The 22662-nt window shown below is 36.2% G+C and overlaps 1 protein-coding gene across 13 annotated transcripts in view; it reads left to right on the top strand.

Moving 5' to 3' along the window:
* The window catches only part of NR2C1 (nuclear receptor subfamily 2 group C member 1), a 61479-nt gene that overhangs the window by 21513 nt on the left and 17304 nt on the right, over nucleotides 1-22662 (top strand). For 9 of the 13 annotated variants that reach the window (XM_087766140.1, XM_087766136.1, XM_087766141.1 and 6 more), the window contains 8 exons: nucleotides 1002-1109; nucleotides 6014-6244; nucleotides 9624-9705; nucleotides 12524-12703; nucleotides 15178-15325; nucleotides 15427-15517; nucleotides 16826-17010; nucleotides 20487-20649. In XM_087766140.1, coding sequence (XP_087622266.1) covers nucleotides 1038-1109; nucleotides 6014-6244; nucleotides 9624-9705; nucleotides 12524-12703; nucleotides 15178-15325; nucleotides 15427-15517; nucleotides 16826-17010; nucleotides 20487-20649 — 1152 coding nt within the window. In that variant the 5' untranslated portion in view covers nucleotides 1002-1037. The remainder of the gene's footprint in view (nucleotides 1-1001; nucleotides 1110-6013; nucleotides 6245-9623; nucleotides 9706-12523; nucleotides 12704-15177; nucleotides 15326-15426; nucleotides 15518-16825; nucleotides 17011-20486; nucleotides 20650-22662) is intronic. The other 4 variants (XM_087766147.1, XM_087766146.1, XM_087766148.1 and 1 more) reach the window with 1 other exon arrangement.

Genomic DNA, 22662 nt, shown 5'->3' with positions numbered 1-22662 from the left:
TGGGGGGGGGGGGAGGATGGCAGTTGAAGAGGAGCAATTTTTATACTGGTGTAAATACTGAGAATTATTATTAATACAGAATTGCAGGATGTTCCAGAGTTTTTGAACTGGAAAAATTTCAGGGAGTTACTCAGGAATTTAAGACAAAAATTTCAGTTTGTAGGTGTCTGTAAAGTCTATGAAGACAAACTTCCTTTGTACTACAAAAAGTCCGCCCTTTCTGATGAAGCCTCTGTAAATAGCAGCTGTACATCTTAATTTTTATTGACAAATAATATAATGAATAATGCCCTCCCCCACATACCTTTGGTTATAGCATGTGAAGAATTTTTAAAATACTGATAATCATTAAAGCACTTCCACAAATTGTGTCTGAGAGCATTCACACAGAGATTTAAATTTGTTTTAAGGTACACTGCTTGCCAACTTCATGCATTTCATTAATTTTCTCTAGCTTTCTTGATAGTTCCCCAATACAGAATTCTCTTGTTCTAGTTTTGCTGCTTTAACAGAAGAATAGAAACAGGACAGAAAAGGCCAATTGCTGGGTTTCCACACCAAAAATTCTTTTTGTCAGTTTAAGTAAGCCATTAAGGTAAAAATATTTTAGTGTAAATGTAGCACAGCTATGAGGAAAGCTATTGTGTTTAGTACGTGTCTCATGAACATCAACAACAATAAATATTCAGTCTGATTGACTTACATGGACTTGAAAACAATGAGTTGTTTTACTTGATGTGTTTCTAAATTTCAAATTGGAAGGTATTTCAAAATGGGTTTAAAACAGTGAAATCAATAGAATTTTCTAACTAGCAAAATTAAGCTATTAGATTACAAGCATTTGCATTACTTATACAGTAAGTGTGTCAGACTTCCCATTGCCTTATGCAGAGAAATCAGAAGTTAGTGAAACCGTAAGGTTTTGTCCATTAAGGTAGTGTATCCATCCTTAAGGTAGTATACCCCTTAACAATCCATTACATTTGTTTCTTTTTTTCTAGATTACCCATTCCCAGGGAGCTGTTACACAAACACTAATGGATGGGACAGCACAACGAATACAGATTGTCCCTGCAGATTCAGGCCTTTCTTTACCACAACGTATACAGGTATGTTTCATCTGATATATTTTAAAAGCAGAGATGGACTATTATTTCTGCCAGTTTTCACATACGGTTCTTTTTTATTTGCATCATATTATTTGCTTAAATATAAATACTCAGCCTTGGGTGGCAGAGATCATTTCTATATAAACAGGAATAAATCATCATTCCAATGCTTCCCCCCCCCTTTTTTTGTTCTTTTTTTCTCCTAAGAATTTTAAGATTTACAAAAAATGATAAGCACTGAACAGAAAAAGACTTTTCCTGATGCTGTAAGGATATTGCTCTTTAAAAGCTGAATAATTTTTAGATTTGGTAATTCAGCTGAGTTGCTGGAACATTTCTACATTTTGGAGCAGGGAGGGAGGTAAATACTACATTGTGTCATTGATACAGGTCATGAAAAAGTGCAAAGCAACCTAATGTCTGAGAAGGATACTGGTTTTTGATTGTCCCAACCAATGCTGTATGTCCCAGTATGCTAATTCATAGCCTGGCCAGGTAATAATCTCCAGTTCAAGTGAGGGTAGGAGGTTTTTGGCAATTGGGTAGTTAAATCAACATAGATGTATGTATATGGAGATTAGGAGTATTTGAGGAATAGAATTTTATATTTTATCTCTTAAAAGTCAGTGCGAGTCCTTGCAAACGTTTTATTTTTAAATTTCATCCTAGAGAAAAATATCAACTGCAGAATAAATTTAAAAAATATTCTCAGATATATGTTGTTGCATACAAAACCACTCTCATTTAAGCAAGCCGGCTGCTAGTATAATCTTGGCTGCTTTGTCTTTTGCTGGCTTCACTCTTCAATGTTTTCCACTGTTTTTTCCTGTTTCAGTGCATTGCATTCAAGCTTTCCACCTTCTGAGACTCTTCACAGCCACCCCCCACATACGTGATCTTTTTGGTTTGATTTATCACCCCCTGCCTGTGCTCTAGACATGGTACCGGTCTTGTCTATCCAGTAGATGTTTATTCTTTCAGCTACCTCCACTCCTTTTCTACATTTTGTGTACAGCTGTACCTTTTATTAACTAATTTATGTTAATCAGTTAACCACCATCTCTTTATCCTCTGTTTTCATTGTCAGTACCTGTATGCTATAATGTCCCTGTAGTGTGAAGCCATTTAGTGTAGTTTCAGCATCAGGGTCTGAATGTGGGATGACGACATATAAACCCATGAGCCTTTATTGTTGGACAGCAGGACAGTTCTGTTGGTTCAAAGCCAGTGGCAGACTTCTAACCCATTATTGTCACCTTTTTTGTGGGGGGAGAACTACTTTTGATTAGGCACTGTAATTATTGCAAACATGATGAACATAGAAGAATTGTATTTCTAGGGACGGGGACCTGTATATAGTTTTTCATTGTCTCATGTAGCTGGAAGATCACTTGTTTCTAACCCAGCTACTTTGTCCCTTGTCTTTTTTCACCACACTCATTGATTCTTGCTTCAGAATGGATGGTAGGTGCTTTGGGGCGGTAGTTGTCTCTTCATATGTGTGGAACAGCACTCAGTCAAATGGCATCCTTCCTGCAACAAGCATCTACAAACATGTCACCAATATCAATAATAACAAATTAGATATGAGATAGAACTTAGTAATGAAAACTTTCCTCAAAGCAGAATTTATGTGAAGAGTACAGTAGTTTGTGAGAACAAATACATCTCGGTGAAATGTTCAATATAAATGTTAAATTGATTCATTTTGAGTTTATGTTTTCAATCAATATTTTTTATTTTATTATTGTTAAATGCACATAAATAATTATCTGAAATCTTGAAATACAAAATCCTCAGCAAAATGTTCTTTAAAACATGTTTCATTAGTCACCCTTCTTAGGGAATGCTAACATTTCTGTAGGATAAATTTGAATGTCACATTTGTTGTTAAACAGACATTTGTGTTCAAAACTGGCTCTTATAAACAGGTGGATTAGTCCTCTCTGTTTAGACACCTTTTTTTCCCTAAAATAGGAACACAGAATTATCGAGGTATTTAATTTATTGAAATGATGTTCAAATGGAAGTCAAAACTTTTTAATGGACAAGGCTTAAAAGCAATAAACAAAAATACTATCCTCCATTATCATCAGGGTGCTTAAATTAAATACATGGGGGAAGTGTATTTTTTAAGCATGCAATCCTGAATTAATATATTCCTCTTTTATAAGGTTATCCCTTTAGCAATATTGAGTTTCAGATTATTAGGAAACATAATGTGTTGTCACTGAGCCCTGATGGATTCCCTTGAGAGTGGTTTTCTTTTTCCCTCTGATTATTTTTTTCTCTTATCTCAACATTTCGGTACTGCAAGTTGTTATACTGTGGTGGACTGCTCCACTTTTCAGAGTCCCATTGTGATTTAGGTGGAGTTTTTGCAGGTATATGGCCATAAGAGGTCAGCTGCAGACAGACTGTGCTTAATTGTTTAAACTGCTTTCTCTTATGCCACTGTCAGTTGTCAAATGCTTGACAGCTGCAGAAACCATTTGTGCAGATTGAATAGCTTTGTATGGATATTAACATAACACTATACCTACTATATCATGTAGTGAAAACTACACGGGCATCCTCCTAGAATTGCAGGAAGCCATTTGAAGAATTGGGACACTGTTTGTTAAATAGGAGGTGAAGTGAATTGTAGCAATGGTTCTTCTGCCTACTGTCCTACCATATTTATCTACAAATAGATACTTTTTTTAATTACGGAGCTGGACTACAATAGGAAAAAAGATAATTTAGCATATATATCAAAAAGTTAATTTCAACTTTAGGTCAAATTTGTATCTTCACTGTTTGGGACATGCTGGGTTTTGAGTTAGTTTTATGCTATACTTTGTATAAACCTAACGATGAAGTATATGCCTTTTTTGATGTGCACATAGTTGCACTTTTAAGTTTTCATAGGGAGACAGATTTCAGATAAGAGTGTCTTTCAAAGAGCAGGTCTGGAAATTCAAGAAACAGCACAATATTCTGTGTTTGGCTTTTGTACATGTGTGCACCCTGTTGAGGATAACATGCATTGGATTTTTCCTAATCCCAATAAAGTAAACGTGTTTGGAGAGAAGGGGAAGTGAACATCAGCTACTTTGAAAATAGCCAGAAGTGACACAGGAGAAATAAAGACTGTAAAATGAAGAAAAACAGAATGGAAGGAGAAAGTTAAGCAAAGAAAGGAATTAAAAGGGCAAGAAAGTTTGCCTTCTAAAGAATATAGAGCGAACATAAAGGAACAGAAAGGAGAAATAAGGGACTGCTATAGTCATTTGTGGTCCCGGACATGTGGATATCTGAGAAAACTGAAGGGAAAACTCTGTATTAATCGTATTGATAACTATTGTGGGGTTTTTGCATTGTCTTCCAACCCTACACCCCAAATCTCATGATAATTTATGTTCTTTTCTTATATCTTTAGCCTCTGGAATTTTATCATCTTACCTGCTCTCTTAAATAAGCTTTCGATTGTGTTTTACAGAGAAAAAATTGGAAATTTGAGCCATTACAATGTTAATAGCAAAAGGCTGCCTGAAGGAAACAGATTCCTTTTGTATATTTTGAAACTCTTAATTTCTGTATATTTGGAAGTGGCAATATTGATTTGTAACTGCTGAAATTAGGTACTCAATAATTTATATCTCTTGCTCCTTATCTTTTTAAAACATAAGCTATACACAGGTTTTTGAAACAAATTTGAGTATATTGAACATTTAGAGAAAGTAATAAGCTAGTTGAGAAGGTGCAATTTGATAATGACTTATGTGAAATTATGCCTCATTGTTTCTTTGTGCCCCTGTTGTCCACCTAGAAAATATAATTAATATTGCTGCCCCCTCATTACATGAAACTAGTTATAAGTGTTAGGCCATAAAATAAATTGTTTCATCAGTAATAAGGACCATATAAATGTTAGGGATGGATAGATGGACATGAATGTTTGGTTATAGGTAAAAAAAAATTAATTGGAGCTATTTTATTGATCTGTAGTTCAGGAAACAGTCTTTGTAGGATGGTTCTCCTTAATCTCCAGAATAAGCCAGGCAGTTTTCCGTATAGGCATTTTGATGGAGAAAGGCAGGAGGTGACTAAAAGTGACATTTGTAATAGAAGAACTATGGAATCTTGATTATTTTTGCTGAGGATTATAATCTTCTGGAAAAGCTTGCAAAAAATGGAATTTACTGAAGGATTATTGAATAAAGTTCTGCTGTATTTGTGCTTGGAAATAGGGATAAAATGGAAAAAACCAGTCTGTAGGTCTGTTCTTGATTATGAAATGAACCATGAAAGTAAGTTTTTCCTTTAAAAAAAGAAAAAAAGGCAGGGAAAGAGATTCTGTCTTATTTATTTTATTTAGGAATATATATGTTAAAAAAGACCAAAAAAAATGAAGCCTAAAATGTATGTACAGGTTCAACAAGTTATTGCTTTTCTTGCTGTTTGGTGCTTAGTTTTTTCGGTTGGAAGTCTATATTTGTGTTTTTAAGAAGTTTCTTGTTAAGCAGCCAAATCTGAGAGGTGCTAAGCACTTCATGTGGTATGCAGTGAATTCAGGTGTTAAGATTTCTCATAACCTGATGGGTCCTAGGGCTGAGCTACATCAAATTCTGGATGCTAGAATTTGTCAGGGTTTTCAGTAGTGTTGTAAAAGCACGGGCCATTTGTAAAACTTGAGTATGAATTCAGGTTTTGACTTCAAACACCCTTGATTGAAGTGTGTTTCAAATACAGTGAAAATCCAAGGTTTCACCGGAGTTTACTTCACTCTTGTGTGACAGAGGGGAAGACGATCCTGCTTCACAAATGTCAAAGGCAAAATTCCCGTTTTCTTCAAGTGCCCAGATTGGGCCCTAAAGGTGAACTTAAATTAGCATAACAATTTGAGATAAATGTATTATTAGATTGTCACAGATCAGCAGACGGGCCAGAAGATTCAGATTGTTACAGCACTTGATCAGAGCTCAGCAGGCAAGCAGTTCATCTTAACAAATCATGATGGCTCTACCCCAAGCAAGGTGATCCTTGCCAGACAAGATTCCACTCCAGGAAAAGTTATCCTAGCAACTCCAGATGCTGCAGGTGTCAACCAACTGTTTTTTGCATCCCCTGATATATCTGCACAACACATCCAGGTAGATAATCCACTTTATTTCATCATTTTGGTTCAAATGGGATAAGAAGAGATGTTTTATTTCCAAATATGTCTGTCTGGGTTCTCCTTTTTTGAGGTTGGTTTTTTTTAACAGTATACTTTCCCTTGCATTAGGACTCAGTGTGGATACTTAGAAATTATAAAGAAAACTTTTTTTTGGTAAATTTATTTGTTTTAGAATTTATACCCTGGTTTATGAGATTAGAAAGAATACTGTTATTTTTATTGTCATTTCCAGCTCCTGCTGTACCAACAGTCTTTCTTCATTTCTGCTTCATTGACTCTCCATGTGTTTTCATGTATTGTTGAAAACATACTCTTTTCTCCCTTGTCTTTATCACTTAACATTTCCTTCTGCTTGTTTTCCTTTTTGTACGCTGTTGTAACTACTGTTCAGGTGTGTGAATTTTTGTACTCCAAGGTAGTTTCTCCAAGAGACTAGTAGGGAAGTATATTACTCAGTGGGGGTGGGAAAATAACACTCAAGATTTTGGGTTTGCTAATGTGAGATTGTAACTAGTCAGGGTTGTAACTCCCTACGCTGGTCTCCAGTGCACCTTACTTCCACACACATTGTGTAGGAGTCCTCACCCTCCAACTTCCAAGCTTTCTGCCCCATATCCTCACATGGTAAGGATGGCATGGCACTGGTGTGAAAAGCATGAAGAACATGCACAGAAGACCTGGGAGATGTGAGCTCCTTCAGCATGAAGTAGGAGATTACTACACTCCAGCTGAAGTGTAGTTATTGCATATTGTTTACCCACGTACATTTATGCTGCTGTTAAAGTACATCAGTGTGGTAGGCCAGGCAACATTAGGACAGCTACAGTCCACTTAGTATCTTAAACTTCAACAATGGCCAGAAACAAGTGCTTAAGGAAAGATATTAAAAATTGGACAAGTAAATAATGATCCTTCTGACTATATCCTTTCACTTCCATGAGTTGATGGTTTAGAGCAACCTCCTGATTTGGAGATTGCAGTGAGACCATCACGTTTGATAGCTGCCACTAAAGTTTAATAACCTTTTTTGTTATTTATATGGACCATATATGCTTTGGTCTGTATAATATCCCATAGTATAATTGTATGTTGTGCAAAGAATACTTTTGTTAATTCAATCTCTGAGAGAAATATTTAATTAGGTGCCTCTTGCATTATAAGAAAGAGCGATAAAGGATTCTCTTGTTTTTATAAGTCACTATCATATCCTCTTCCAAGTAATCTCTTTCCCTAACCGAAGACCCCTGATCTTAGTTTGTGCTCTGCTAGGAGCCAGTCCACTACTCTGATTCACTACCCACATGTTGTGCAAGCTTGAAACGTATCTCTATATTGTATATGGCATAATTTTTTTGAAACTCACAAATCTTTGCAAATGGACATCCAAGGCCCTTGCTCCAAAGAATTTGATTGCTATGAATAGGGGAGCAGTAACAGAAGTCAATCCTATTGAGACACATTTAAGCATGTTTAGTGGTATCATACATTTTGTATTTTAAGTAAACCTCAACAAAAGTATAAAGCAGATGAGAAGTGTGCCACGCTGGTTTAAAGAGCAAAATTCAGGTATAGGGAAAGACTGGATAAAAAATTAAAAGCTCCAGTTCTGGTTGTACAGTTTGGGCAAAATAAGTTAGTTTGAGAGACAGTGGAGTATTCTGTCACTTTAGTTAGGTTTTTATGTTGTCAGTTAATATGTACGGGTAGACATTTTTTTTTTCCCCACTTGAAGTTGGTGCAATACAGAGTACCATTCATTTGTTGTTCAACTGCATCCTCTTTGGGATCTTTCATGTTTTCTCCCCTAAATGATCTTTTTCATCTCCAATTTCGCCTGTTTTGTTGTTCTTCTGTAGCCTTCACTTGAAATGCCCATTCATTTGCTCTGCAAAAAACCTCTCCTTTATTGCATCTGATCTTTACATTGACTCATTTGGCAAGGCCCTTTTTCCCATCGTCTGTTTCACCTTCAGTGATTCTTCTTCATCTTCATAATCAATTTTTATTCTTCATGTTCAAGGTCAGTTGATGAGTTCTTGGAGTTTTATCTCCTCATGGGCCAAATTCTGTAGTCCTTCCTTAAGTGGAACTTCCCATTTCAGTGCAGATTTCATTTATGGAAGGACTTAGAATTTGTTTATATATATTTTCTGTAATATCATGAAAATACATAATGTTAATAATGGAAATTAGGAAGGAATGAAAGGTTAAAGTTCTTTTAACTCATCAATATTATTTTTCTTAAAAAGATGTTATATTAAAAGAAAACTTAATAGATGAATCTCTGAGACAGCATTGTTAACAAAGGCTAACTAGAAAGAAATACGCTTGTTAAATGTTCCCGCATATGTCATCTATACTATCTTCCAAACGTTCAAAAAAGAGAGATTTCTTAATTTTCTCTATAGAAGATAGGGTAGTTTCTCTTTCAGTGAGTTATCTTTCTTTTTATCAGAGGTCCTGTTTTGAATACACAAAGCAAGAATGAGAGAGTCTGACTTCCCATTAAGACACAGCAGAAGTTAGAAACTCTTAAAACTTCTGAATTATAATCTCTTTTTAACGGGAAGAAGAATTTTTTCTTTTCCGCTTTATGTTATTGTCAAGATGATGCTTGGTTGTTACTTGTGATCATGTGTGTTCCTTTTTAAAATTTTTTGCTGTGCTTTATTTATGTTGCAGTGGGATAGAGGTTTTAAAGATCAAATGGAAGGCGCCTACCCTTTAGTGCTGGGGTTCTAATATTATGTGCTTAATGAAGTTTACAGGTACCAGAGATAAATGAATGAGACAAGGCAAGAATACTGTAATAATGTCAAACTGTTACTGAGAGCCAAACTATATATACCATTTGATAGTTAATGATAGTGTCCAGAGTATGTTTTCTATTGGTCCACCATTTATGTGTATTATAAAAATATGAGTTAATAAATCTGAATGTAGATATAGTACAAGGGATTTTTTTTTGTTCCATCTGTTTAATGCTGCAGTCTCTTTTGTACTATGAACAAGTCATTAGGATAAATACAAAATTGAACAAAAGGTAAGAGTATGCAGATGCTAAATGTTTTTCAAAATGTCAGTCCGTTCTGCAGAGGTAGTATTTAGATAAATGAAATCTTGGAATCTTTTCAGAAATATTACAAGTAAAACTGTTCCATCCTGAAAAGGAGCTCAATGGCATGGCAGGTAGATCCTTCGTGTCTATGGAGACTGTAAAATGTAGTCAAGAAAACCTCATACTTTGTATTTTCATCCCCTGTCTTAGAGGAAGACCACAAGCATGAGATTTATTTTAATCTTTCTTGATGGTAAGAAAAAGAAAAATTAAATTCTTTCACACTTTCTTCCAGATTTTAACAGACAACTCTCCCAATGAACAGGGCCTAAATAAAGTGTTTGATCTGTGTGTTGTGTGTGGCGACAAGGCATCAGGTATTTACTTTTTTCTTTCTTTTTTTTCTTTTTAAGGTGGTGCAATTTTATAAAAGCAGTTTAAAATTCTTCTGAAGCTACATAACAGTTTGCATGCATATACATGTGTGTGTGTATATGTGTATATATACACACACACACGTGCACAAACAGAAAGGATACACTACTCTTTCAGTGGAGAATTACACTAAATGTTACTCTAGTGTCCGTGGGTGGACTTATTTATTGTTGGTTTACATTATAAATTTAATGTTTTCTACCAGATAATTTTTGCCTTTTTTTCTTAGGCTGATAAATTTTATTTTCTGTTATAAAAATTCAGCTGATAAAATTACTTAGGCGACAATGTTGAGAGTTTTTTCCTCCTTAAAATAAGGCTGTGTGGTGAACTTTGTTATTGTTGACAGGTTCTCTTAAAATATATGAAAAACCTGTTCATTATTTTAAATATGAAACCAGTAGGCGAGGGATATATATATATAAAAATATATATCCATATATATATATATATATAAAAATTAACTCCTGCAGGACAGTTATTTGAAGAACCGTTGCTAAAATTGTAAAAGTGCATTATAGTTCCAGTAAAAAATAAGCTTAAGAATCATATATTCATATACTGCCACCAAAGTAGAGTGCTAAGGTAAGAAAAGCAATACATTTCGTGCACTTAATTTTGTTTAATGATATTAAGAGACTGGAAAGAAGAATAGCAGGAGCAGTGTGCTGGAGAACTGTCTCCCACATTCCCTTTGCATGTGTGCCTGCCACCAGGTGTTCCAGATCAGCCAGAGGTGGAATTACTGAGAGGGTGTCTTTTTTTTTTTTTTTTTTTAAATAAAAAAGACGAGAGAGAGAGAAAGAGAACTACAAGAGCTGTTCCTCAGCATGGTTTAGCTGAAAGCTCCTTTTTCTTTGCACTTTCTTTGGTACAGAAGATAACAGGGTGGAAGAGAGATGAGACATTTAACTCTGCTCTTTACTTAGCTAAAATTAGATTATGTAGGGACATGGTTGCTCGATCAGAAAATTCTTATGGTTTGTCAGAGTGAAGTCTGTGTGATGGACCTCCAGTAATATCAAAATAGGACAGCTGCAGTTAAACGCTCCTTTTGGGAAGCAATAGAAATAAAGCGTATAAAAATGGGGGGCCGGGGGAAGAAGCAGTTAATGTTAGGATATCATCATGAGAAGTAGTAGGATGTAGAACAAACTGCCTAGAAAATAAAACCAATTGAAAATTTTCTACTGCAGCAAAGTTTAGAATAAAAAGTTTAGTTCCTAGATCTCTAAATACATGTCAGATTTCACCCATCTCAAAGGAAATTTCTGCCAAACATAAGGCAAGGATCTGGTTAGTCTGTTCCAATTGGCAAGAGTCCTTTGGCTCTGCGGTGGAGGGCTGGAGTATTCCTTGAGAGGCTGGAGATCCCAGGAGATATTCCTCCTGTCCTGGCCCAGGGTTGTCAAGCACTGGTAGTGAATTTGGGGAGAGTGCCATGTTTGCCTGAGCAGCTGCAGGTTCTGGGGAGCCTCCCGTGTGACAAGCAGTGTCATGCAGACTCCTTTGCAGTCACCTCCAAGCTGAAGTCCAAGAAGCTACATCAAAGAGTAGGTAAAGAAGCAGCCCAGGCACTTTGCAGGATGGAAATGAAGTATTCACAATTCAGCAGCTTTTAAATTGTTACTCTTAGTGATATTCTTTTAATATAAAATAAATTTTCATAAATTCCACATTTTAGTAGTCTGGTAAAATGGTTGTGATAAAGGAATCTAGAAAACCTATCAATTTCTAGAAACTTCAGGCAGGCCAGATTAATGTATCTAAAAAAAAGTTTGTGAGGAGTGAGGAAAGAATCTAAAAATATATTTTCCCTTACATTAGTTCATATTTGAGATTTATTTTGGTAATATGCCCTACTTAGTTCAAAGAGCAGCCTTGGTGCCTCCACACTATGTATTTTGAGTGTTTGTCAGTGATCTTCGGTTTTAGAATTTTTTTTTCTTCAGGATCATGGAATTAAAGTCATTGGAATTGCCAAGCATGCCTTAATCAAAACCAGTACTTTTTAGTAATATTTTAGTATTTTGTGCTATAGCAGAATCAAAACAATTTACTTCTGAAAAATAATTTTTAAACTTGACTCTTTTCTGTAGTCAATCCTAGAAATTTTTATATGTTAGTATTATATATTAGAAAATTCACATAGGAACTGATTTTTTAGAAAAATTATTTAGCTATTTTACATTATTCTCTCATTGAACTTTTACTGAAAGAACTTAAGGATATACTGTTACCCTGTTAGGAAAATGAAAGGTGAAAGTAAAGCTTTGAAGTGATTACCTACTGCTGTCAAATGCCATGTTTGCACTTTCCTTGGTTCCATTAGATTTAATGCATACGATTTCGGTAGCTGAATTTGTAATGAGCAATAACAGGGCTGGACTGTAGGGATGTTTTTAAAAAATTGCTAAAGAATGTATAAATTAGAAGAGTTTCTTCTATGTTCTTGCTAACCTGTTTTCTTAGCTTTTTTTTAACACTGCTGTCAACAGATCCAGCGAGAATTTAATAAGCAACTTGCCTATTTGTAAAATCTGTCCTGTTTAAGTGCTTTGAACTAGAAAAATGGTTCACTTGCTTTTTTATGTTGTTTTATAGCCATGATATGTTTTAAGATCTGTAAACTATGGGGGAAAAATGTGTTCTTTTTCTGGGTAAAATAGCAAATATTTTGGTTTTAATAAATACAAACTCTAAAAAAAATAATGTTACAGTGTAAAATTAATGTCATGATTTATTTTGTTCTGTAACTAGGGCGTCACTATGGAGCAGTAACTTGTGAAGGATGCAAAGGATTCTTTAAAAGGAGTATACGGAAGAATTTAGTTTATTCGTGCAGAGGAACAAAAGACTGTGTCATTAACAAACACCACCGGAATCGATGTCAGTACTGTAGGCTGCAGAGATGCATTGCGTTTGGGATGAAACAAGATTGTAAGTCTGAATAAGTGTAAATTATTTTAGCTGGCAGCTATGTTAAAGTTTGTGCTACAACAGATATGCTTTGTATTAATACAAATTGTTACTTTGATTTTATATTTTTAAATCATGATATCTTTTTCCTTTAAAGAATTGTGCAAGTTTGGGGTATCAGATGTCTGAAATGTTTTCAAGCATACATATTGTGTGACAAACTTAATAAGTATATTGCATGTGGTAAAAGTGAATGAATTGTTATTCTTAGGTGGCGAATGTCAAGCATGTCTTCATGTTTGGTTTTTATATATGCAGTTCAATTTTTCTATGTGTAAATGTATACTGAGCATTTCAAATTCTTCTACCTTCTTGGCACTTTTTCCACAACTGAGGTTGCTGGCACTTGCTGTTCACTCTTGGCAAATCTCTGCAGAGACAGTTATTCACAATGCAGAGATCCATAGTGCTCTAGAGATCAGTTCTTACTGATTCCTGTAGATTTCAAGTTCCTTTTTACATTTCCATACATTGGGTGTAGTGATACTGTAATACCATAGCAGCATCAGAATACTAAATACGCAGAAAAATCAAGCAATAGATGAATTCTTCAGCCCCAATACTGCCATGCTGTTGCTATACGCATAGTATTAGTCTTGTGCTCTGCTCTCTGCCATCCATCTCTAATTTGCTGACCCTCTTGAACCTCTGTGGACATTCCCCTCCTTACAGCCATGCTTCTGTCAGCAGAAACCAGTAACAATTTTCCAGCACAGAGGAAATTAATTCAGAAAGGGAGGAAAAGCTGGGGCAGTGAAAGTGGATCTTTACTCCTTTACCCCTTAGTTCAGCTGGCAGTACTTTGCCCCTCCATGGAAGACTTTTCAAGCAGAACAAAATCACTGGGGTTGGGGGTCAGAAGGCAGGAAAAGGATCTCTGGGTTGTGGGGGAATGCTGAGCAGAGGCGAGGATTGTTTGGAGATAAGAAGTCTCATTCCTCGGTGGAGTGGGGAGAGGAAAGAAAGCTCAGCACTGCCTTGTACTGTAGCTCCCTCAGCAGGGCTGTTTGTCCCTTGAAGAAGTCTTGGCCCTTTCTCAGCAAACTAAGATCCAGCTAGCGAGCACAGGGTTAGCTTAGCAAAGGCAGATAAAAGACTTCTGCCTCCATCTCCCACCCTTTCAAAGCACCATTCGTGGGTTACGGGCTAGCTTTAATGGCATTGTCAATACTTGATGATATTATGACATTTGGTTTTATGATACTTATCAGTGTAAAAATTTGAATAGCATCACAGTCTACTACTAACTTGAAAACTTTTTTTTTTTTAGTTACACATTTTCCAAAACTGCATAATTGAAGAAAAAAATTGTTTTTTTCCTGTTTACGTTTGTGGTTTAAAATAATGAACATTAGGGATTCTCTTTACAGGCTGAAACAGTTCCTTTGTGGAGTACAATATTGAAGAGGCTCTGCTAGCCAGTAGCCAGTGCTTATCAGGCTGGTGAATTGATACATATTTTAAATTACATATAGGCCTGGTTTGTGACTCTCTTCCAGGATCTTATTCCAATCTATAAAATGACTTGCACCACTTCAAAATTGTGGAAGAACAACTTACTGCATATTTTTAAAAGATTTGTACTTTGTAAATACCTTTTATTAATTAAGTTTTACAGTAGCAATGTTATGTTACTGTTATGTTATTTTTCCAGAAATTAAATTTTCCTTTTAAACTTTTAAAATCAAACTGTAAACTGGTTTCTTTTGGCTTTATTCTGTAGAGCTAGAGAGTTCCCCATAGGGTATAATACTGTAAGTTTCATTTTAATGTTCTCTAATCCATCCAAAGCAAGGTGGTGTATCTGTAGACTAAAGCCCAGATTCATTTCACCTAGTTGTGTTGAGCTATTCAAATTAAAAATCTGCTGCTTCTCTGAAGTCAGCGACTCTGGGTCAGGATGTTGCCCAGATCTTAAATGGTCTGAACTGAACTTTGTGAATGTCCCTTTCCCTCTATATTGTCTAAGGTCCTAACTTGAGAAGCTTCTTTAAGTGCATAACGTTATGTGGGTTCAACCCAGACCCACAGTCTGTGGAAAAAGGTACCATGAGTCCTTCACGAATGAACTGAGAGTGTGGGATAGTGAAATTGGGAGAAGGAGAAGCCATAAGCCTCCACTTAAAGATCCAAATTAAACATAAGGTATAAGGTGATTTTTCCCTTTAGTGTAACTTGAAAAATTTAGTGTCTATATGTTTGGTCTCAGACTTTGGCTACTACATCCTTTCATTAAGAACAAATCAAATTGGTTTGTTGGTTTTTACCCAAGTTGTTAGCTTATTGGTTATAGGATGTTCTTTTTTTTTTTTTTTTTTTTTTTTTTAGTTATTTTCAAAATCATTATTTAAAATTCCAGATTAAGTAGAGGGAAAAAAAGGATTCTTAGTCTGTCATTTGGGATGTAACTTAATAGTTGCATATTGTTTTGTTAGCTGTGCAGTGTGAGAGGAAACCTATTGAAGTGTCAAGAGAAAAATCTTCGAACTGTGCAGCTTCTACAGAAAAAATCTACATTCGGAAAGATCTTCGTAGTCCATTAGCTGCAACTCCAACTTTTGTAACAGACAATGAAACAGCAAGGTATGTAAATTCTACTCAGAAGCAGCTATCTCTGTTCCTTGAATCAGGAGAAATTAATTTTGAAGTTCATCAAAATTAAAATGTGTGCTGTTTTGTGTCAGATCAACAGGTCTGCTGGAATCAGGAATGTTTGTTAACATCCATCAGTCTGCAATAAAAAGTGAGCCTACTGTGCTGATGACTCCAGATAAGGTATATGATGATATGACTGATACATTAAGTAGAGCCAATTGCTGTAGTTGTGTATCTAGGGAGGGAAGGGTGTTCTGTTTTGTTGTACCTGTGTTTTGTTAAATTCATTTTTAAAACACTCCTTTACATTAGCCAGTGTTGCAGGTGCCTTCTCTTCACAAGAATGGTTTTAGCCTTGCATAGTAAAAATGCTAAAAACTCTACAAAGTAAATGCCTTCCTCCACATTTTTAGAGAGCTTTAAGGGCTGCCTTGTTTTTCTTTGTATTGGTCAATCCTGACACTTGGATATTTCTTTTGTACCAACAAAGTGAGATGTTTGCAAAACCTCACAGGGCATTATTGCAGTGCATTTCATAAATACTGTTAGGTATTTTTCCCCTGAATCACTAATTTTTTTGCAAAGCTTATAAGAGCTATCTCAGCAACAATCTTATTTCTGAGCTGGTTTTCCTTTGTGTCCGTTTATGTTACACTTACCAATCCACTAAAGCCATGTGGAGACTTCCCTACACACGCACAGTAGGAAGCTTTTGTGTTTTTCTAGCTGTTGTTAAATTACCTCGTACTGTTTTCATGCATTTTGCCTTGCTTGCTGTCTGCAAAGGGCCCCATCAAAAGTTATTTATTCACTTTTCTGGCTCTGTCTGTAGAGTATGACAAAGCAAGCTAAATGACATGTAGCATGCTTGTGTTAGCAGCAGCACACTTTCCTGTAATCATCCACTTTCCTTATTAATTTTTTTTGGTGGGGCAGGGTGGGAAACATGTCTTACTGCCTCTCCGAGTGGCTGGTCAGTACTGTTATCACCTTGTTCCTTTGCAGTTAAATAAAGACATAAAAACCAAAAAGGCTGCAGCAGAGTTCTTTTTCTGCTTGCTTTTAAAGGTGACTTTTTATCCATTCCTTCTTTTCAAACATTCTCCTATCCTATCACTACTGACTCATTTACACGAGGAAGGAAGGAAGGTGCTAAAAATATAATCTAGTGCAGTCGTATAGTCCTGGTGACTGACTGGTGAGTGGAGATGATAAATTCTCTTTCTGCACTTGCTTACCACCTGTAGCATTCTTTTTGAAAGAAATAGATAGCTATTACTTGTAAAAGTAAACGTCTAAATATTTCATATTTTAGAAGCCGTGCAGTGTCTAATTGCTGCATTATGATTACCCATTTACTGAAAACAATAATTTTCTTAACAGATCTATTCACATGCTCAATTCTTCATTTATGTAAAAGTTAGATTCTTCTATTGCAAGTTAACTGCTGCCAATATGAGAGAATTAAGAGCTATACTTTTCCCTTAGGTTGAAGCATGTCAGGGAGATTTAAGTACACTGGCAAACGTGGTGACTTCATTAGCAAATCTCAGTAAATGCAAAGACATGTCACAAAGCAATACAGAGCTATCTATGATTGAGAGTTTAAGTAATGGAGATGCATCATTATCTGAACTCCAGCAAGAAGAACAAGCTAGTAGTGATGTTACAAGGTAAGGCATGTTACACTTGAAAATACTATTCTTTTCGAGAAGGTCTCTGTCTATTCAGACCATTAATTAAATCAGCACAGTTTAGGAAATTTATCTGTGTTAAAAATAATAGTAATAACAGCCTAAGCTCACGTAGAACATAAATCTTGTAAGATTCTTCCAAGTGAAATCATAAGGAAGTTCTATTTGAGAAATAAATACTTTTTGTTGTTTGTACTTTAAATGAATTGCAATGTAAATGGTTTTTTTACATTTCATGATTTTCTTACCTTTTGGTTGGCCTTAATAATGTGTTAGATCTTGTATTATAGTCTTAGTACTTTGTATCACCCTGGAAAACTGTTTCTTAGAGATCTCATTTGTCAAAGTAGTTTAATCCTGTAACTATTAATCGCCTTAAAAGCTTGAAAAGCATTTTCTTTCTACACAGAAGTCACAGAATTCTCACCATCAATACAAATACATTCATTGAATATCTTACAAACTTGTGTCTTGCACTGGTTCTAATTGAGCCATTTTGGTGAGCATATGTGTAAGACGTTCTGTGTAGTACATACTCAGTTATTCCGTCAATCACAATCGTGTTCTTCCTTGGTTGTCATTTCATGCAAGCTTCTGACACCTGTCCCAGCAATACTCCTTTACACACCATCTACATTGTACATGCTGTTTTGAAAATGTCTATGTCGAGTAAATCCATCAAGGAAAAAAGATTGGTATATAGTGAAGTAGTTTGTACTGACTGAAATACAGGATTTCCCCTATGGTCTCCACTGCTTTGTATAATTGCAAGCAGAATGCACTTGTTCTGCTCCTTTCTTCATACGCTGCTTTGAAAGTCAGTGTGACTTTATATAGGTGCTGATTTGGGCCTTTGCTATGTCCTCCTTGGTAAAGAATAGGAGAATATGCTGTGTAAATGGTATTGTTGTACGTGCTGATAAACTTGAATCAATACTATGGCTGTTCAGATAGATGTGGTAATCTTTCATTTCTTTATTTCCTGGCACTTTCAGATGCTTGCTTTTGCCATCTTCAGTGTTTCTGTTCAGTTTTAAAAATGTGCTTATGAAAAGGCATCAAGTTCTCTCAGCCAGAGAGCTTGAAAGAGCTCTGACTCAGTTTAATGCGTACGCTTGTCCAGTAGGTTAGCTAATAGATTTCCAGTGAGCAGGTTCAAGTTAAATATTCCTGTGAAAGGGAAGTTGTTACCCAAGCAGAAACTAAAGTTTTTATCTAAATCTTTGATTCCTTGCCAGGCCTTATGCCAGCTTGCTCTAACAGACGCAGATGTTTACTGAAGAAAAGGAGTTTAAGGGATTTCGGGAAGCAAGTTTTATCCATGCGTGGTTTTCATGTATTTTATTATATTCCATTGCTTGCAGCTACGGTAGTTAAGCTTTCACTTTTGCTGACACAAATTTAGTGTACAACTTTGCTGCTAGCATTCCGCTGCTTTTATATTGTACTGTTATATGCCTTCTCCTCTAATGGCTTCATTATCTATGTTCATTTTTTACAGTTTATCAGCAGTCCTATATATCTGGTAGTGACTGAGCCTGACAAAAAGAGAACGAAAGTTGTTTCTAGCAAAGGATATCAATACCATGTATTTTAATGTTGATTATACCTTTTTTTCTCACTTTGTGGGCTATGTTTTTGTAGCTTCCAGGCAAGCTTTGTTCTAGATTCTCTTTTCCTTGGTGTTTTACCTTGCAATCATTGCTCACGTTGGGGCTTCATGTATGAAAAGGACCCACAATGCTGAGCCACGAGGAAGCAAAGCTTTGACTGACTTCTGCTGGCTTACTACTGCCAGTTTATGAGATAGGAGGGAGAAGATTTCTTTGAAAGCAAACATTCAAGAATAAGTTGGAAAAAAAGTATCATGGGCAGACACAGTTAGCTGGTATACCTGCCCACCCTATTTAAAAAGGACTCTTCAGCCTGTACTAGAATACAGGATCATGGCAGATGCATATGACATTTACTTTTTAGGGAAAGGAGAGATCTTGTTCCTCTCTTACACTTCTGTCCCTTTTGCATGAAGAGCCCTGCAGAGATGCTGGTTTTCCTAAGAAGCAGCTGCCACTGAGCTGCCGGGTTTGCCCATTCTACCTAAGGCTGCCAAGAGTGAGCCACACAGGACACGAAACTTGGATCTCCTAGCAGGAGTCCAATAAGATAACTTCTAGAGCTTACCCATGAATGCATTCCCTTCATGCCTACTTTCCGTATACTGGAGACAGAAGACGTCCCAGGTATATCTCTGTAGTCCACTTATATCTGTTTAGTCCACTTGTGCGTGCCCCAGTCACCCTCATGTGAACACATCAAGGTGTATAGGCTAGTGTAGAACCAAAAATTAGTTCATTTACCATCTCAAGCCTGAGGCGGTGTCAGCAGCTCTTTTGTTGCGATGTTTCGTTTGGTTGTAAATGATTATGTCAAACATAGTAAACATGCAGATTTTTTTTTAGCGTGTTAATGAATTTAGATAGCTAGGGAGTGTGGGGGAAGAGAAGGTGGCAAAGTTCTGCTCCAGACTTTGGCATTAAATCAGTGATTTTAGATTCTGTGGTAATAAACATGCCTCTATAAATGGAGAATCAGCTCTACATACAAGCTTTTGTAAAGCAATCAGCTTTTGTAAAGTTTTCAGACCTCTGTGCATAAGTTTTTCATGCAACACTGTATATAAATGATACTGCTCTCAGGGTATCTTGTCTGTCTGTGGGCAGTGATCAAGTCTGTATATTTTTGATTGAAGATATATCAGTTGGTTCTCAGGTATATTCGTGAACAGAAAAACAACAGATCTGTTATCAAGCATCAAAGTAATGAGTAATATATCTGTGCTTGTCCTGACATCTCCCCTGTAACGTTGGTGCATGTGACAGGAGTCACCGCCCCACATCAAAGGGTACTAAGGATGGTATTGAAAGCATGAGAGTGCTTTCTCTTACGTACTTTGAAACAGTCTTTTCAAATTAAGTTGAATAACCTAACCACAACTCATTACTTAAAAAAAAAAAAAAATTATTCTGTTTGTGCTTCATAGCAGCAAAAATCTGTAAAATTTATACGTGCATTAAGTTGCTTTAACAGGAGTCTGATGATCATGTCCTCAAAACGCTCATGCCAGCACTCTCAGTAAACATCACTAAAGAGATCTTGAAAGGCAAACTGTGACTTAGCAGCACAATCAATATGTCAAAACTGTGAATTTGTTGGCAACTAGTGTGAACAGGATCTGCTGCTAATTTTTGTTTCAGAGCCACTGTAAGTTGGAGTTTTCAGGGATTTTGTTCAGTGGAGTGTCAGGAAAAGCATGCTACTGGCTTTTCCGAATCTGGTTAGTTGAAACAGACGTGTAAATACAGATTTCAGACGTGGAGGTTCCTCGTAAATTGAAACAGTCTCTAAAATGAAATTTTCTTTTCTTTTTTGTTTGCTTGTTTGTTGTGATCTTACAGAGCATTTGATACTCTTGCAAAAGCATTAAATCCAGGAGAGAGTGCAGCGTGCCAGAACTCGGAAAGTATTGAAGCCAGCGTACAGCTGATCGGTGGAGAAACAAGCACGAATATTGTTGAAATAGAGGGGCCACTACTCAGTGATGCTCATGTAGCATTCAGGGTACTTAATACTTTTTTACTGTTGGCTATTTATAACCATTTTAACATAGTAATGTAAAACGATGATCTGATTAAATCTTATTTTGAATTTCATAGAAGAGTAACTATTTGTTCAGGTATTGGTATTCATTTCTGATGAATGCACTGCTTTTGTTCACTGGTTAACTATTTGTTTGGGAAAACATACAGCTCTCTTCAGTGGTTTAGCTGCACTGTTTATTTTATAGCTTCTTACCTTAAAAATACTAGGTAATCCATGCAAAAGGATTTACATAGATAAGAGCCACACGAAGCAGAGAGTCAGCATCCATATTCTTCTCGCTTGTTAACAGGTGGATCTGATGCAATCTGCAACTGGATTTTGAAACTCTTAAGTGTATTTGTGAGTTTCTCCTTTGTGTATATACCCTATTTTACTATGGCATTAATGGACTTTAATCATTAAGGGAAAAGAGGGTTTCTTTTTTAGTGAGCCATTTATTTTCTGGCTTTATTTCTCATTTTACGAGCCTGCAGAAATTCTTCTATCCATTTTTTTTCATCTTATTATTCATGGACAAATCAAAAAGCTTGCTCATCTGAAAACTTCTTCAGTACCAGGCATTTTATAGAACTTTGCCCCTCTGTGCTGGTTTTGGCTGGGATAGAGTTAATTTTCTTCCTAGTAGCTGGTATGGGACTGTTTCGGATTTGTGCCGAAAACGGGGTTGATAACACAGGGGTGTTTTCGTTCCTGCTGAGCAGTGCTCACACAGAGTCAAGGCCTTTTCTGCTTCTCACCCCACCCCACCAGCGAGGAGGCTGGGGGGGCACAAGAAGTTGGGAGGGGACACAGCCGGGACAGCTGACCCCACCTGACCAAAGGGATATCCCACACCATATGACGTCATGCTCAGCAGTAAAACTAGAGGGGAGATTGGGGGGGGGGGGGGGGCACTGCTCGGGGACTGGCTGGGCATCAGTTGGTTGGTGGTTAGTAATTGTTTTCCTTTACATCACTTGTCTCTCCTGGGTTTCATTTCTCTCTCTTTGTTATTTTTAAATCTTCAATATTTTTTATTATTTTCCTTTCATTGCTGTTACTATTGTTGTTGTTGTTATTATATTTTATTTCAATTATTAAACTGTATCTATTTCAACCCATGAGTTTTCTCACTTCTGCCCTTCTGATTCTCTGCCCCCATCCCGCTGTGTGGTGCTTAGTTGCCAGCTGGGGTTAAACCACACCACCGTCTTATCAGCACGTGTTGTGATGACTCAGACAAACATCTCTCTAATGCAAATGTCAGTTGGTTTTTTTTAAATTGCGTTAGCCACACTGTTATATTAAGAAGTTTTAATTTCTGAAGATAAAAGTACAACACTGTATTTAGCAGTTTTGAGTCAAGTCCCACTTTCTTCACATATGTAGGTAATGCCACTGGTTTTACTCACATATGTTGTGAAAGGTAGAGCTGGTCTTTCTGATGTGTATTGATTATATTTTTAGGACTTGGGAGCAACTGTATATTAGGTATTTTACTCAGACATCAAAAGATTTTTGATGTATTTATTTGTAAAGTATTAACTAAAAGTACAAAAATAGATGTTTTGTGAAATAGTATTCACACACGCCCTCCCCAGGAATTGTGGTAACTCCTCTAATTTTTCAGGCCACTTCTACTCCTTTTGGGGGAAGCTTTAGAAAGTAGTGATGCCTCTGTGTTTGTATTTTTTATGTATTTGTCTATATATAAATGTAAGCAACTTCATTCTAATTATAATGATTCTTCTAAAACTTTTATTCTTTGAGAGTATCTCAAATGTTGAGTTTTACTTGAGATTTTCCATCTCCAGGTGTCCCAGATGTGAATATTTACCGAAGACAAAGATTCCAAATTTTTGCTTTTTTTTGTTGCTTTGTATTATTAGGGTATAACAGTGTGGCTAATAATGAAAAAGGCAGTCATTCGATTTTATTTCAGGATTATCTCATGTTTATTTAAAAAACAATTTTACTCTTTCACTTAAAAGA

The sequence above is a fragment of the Nipponia nippon genome, unplaced genomic scaffold (assembly GCF_047370975.1).
Source record: "Nipponia nippon isolate SJK-2023a ecotype South Korea unplaced genomic scaffold, ASM4737097v1 scaffold_3, whole genome shotgun sequence".
Classification (NCBI taxonomy): domain Eukaryota; kingdom Metazoa; phylum Chordata; class Aves; order Pelecaniformes; family Threskiornithidae; genus Nipponia; species Nipponia nippon.
This window is presented reverse-complemented; position numbering and strand designations above follow the sequence as displayed.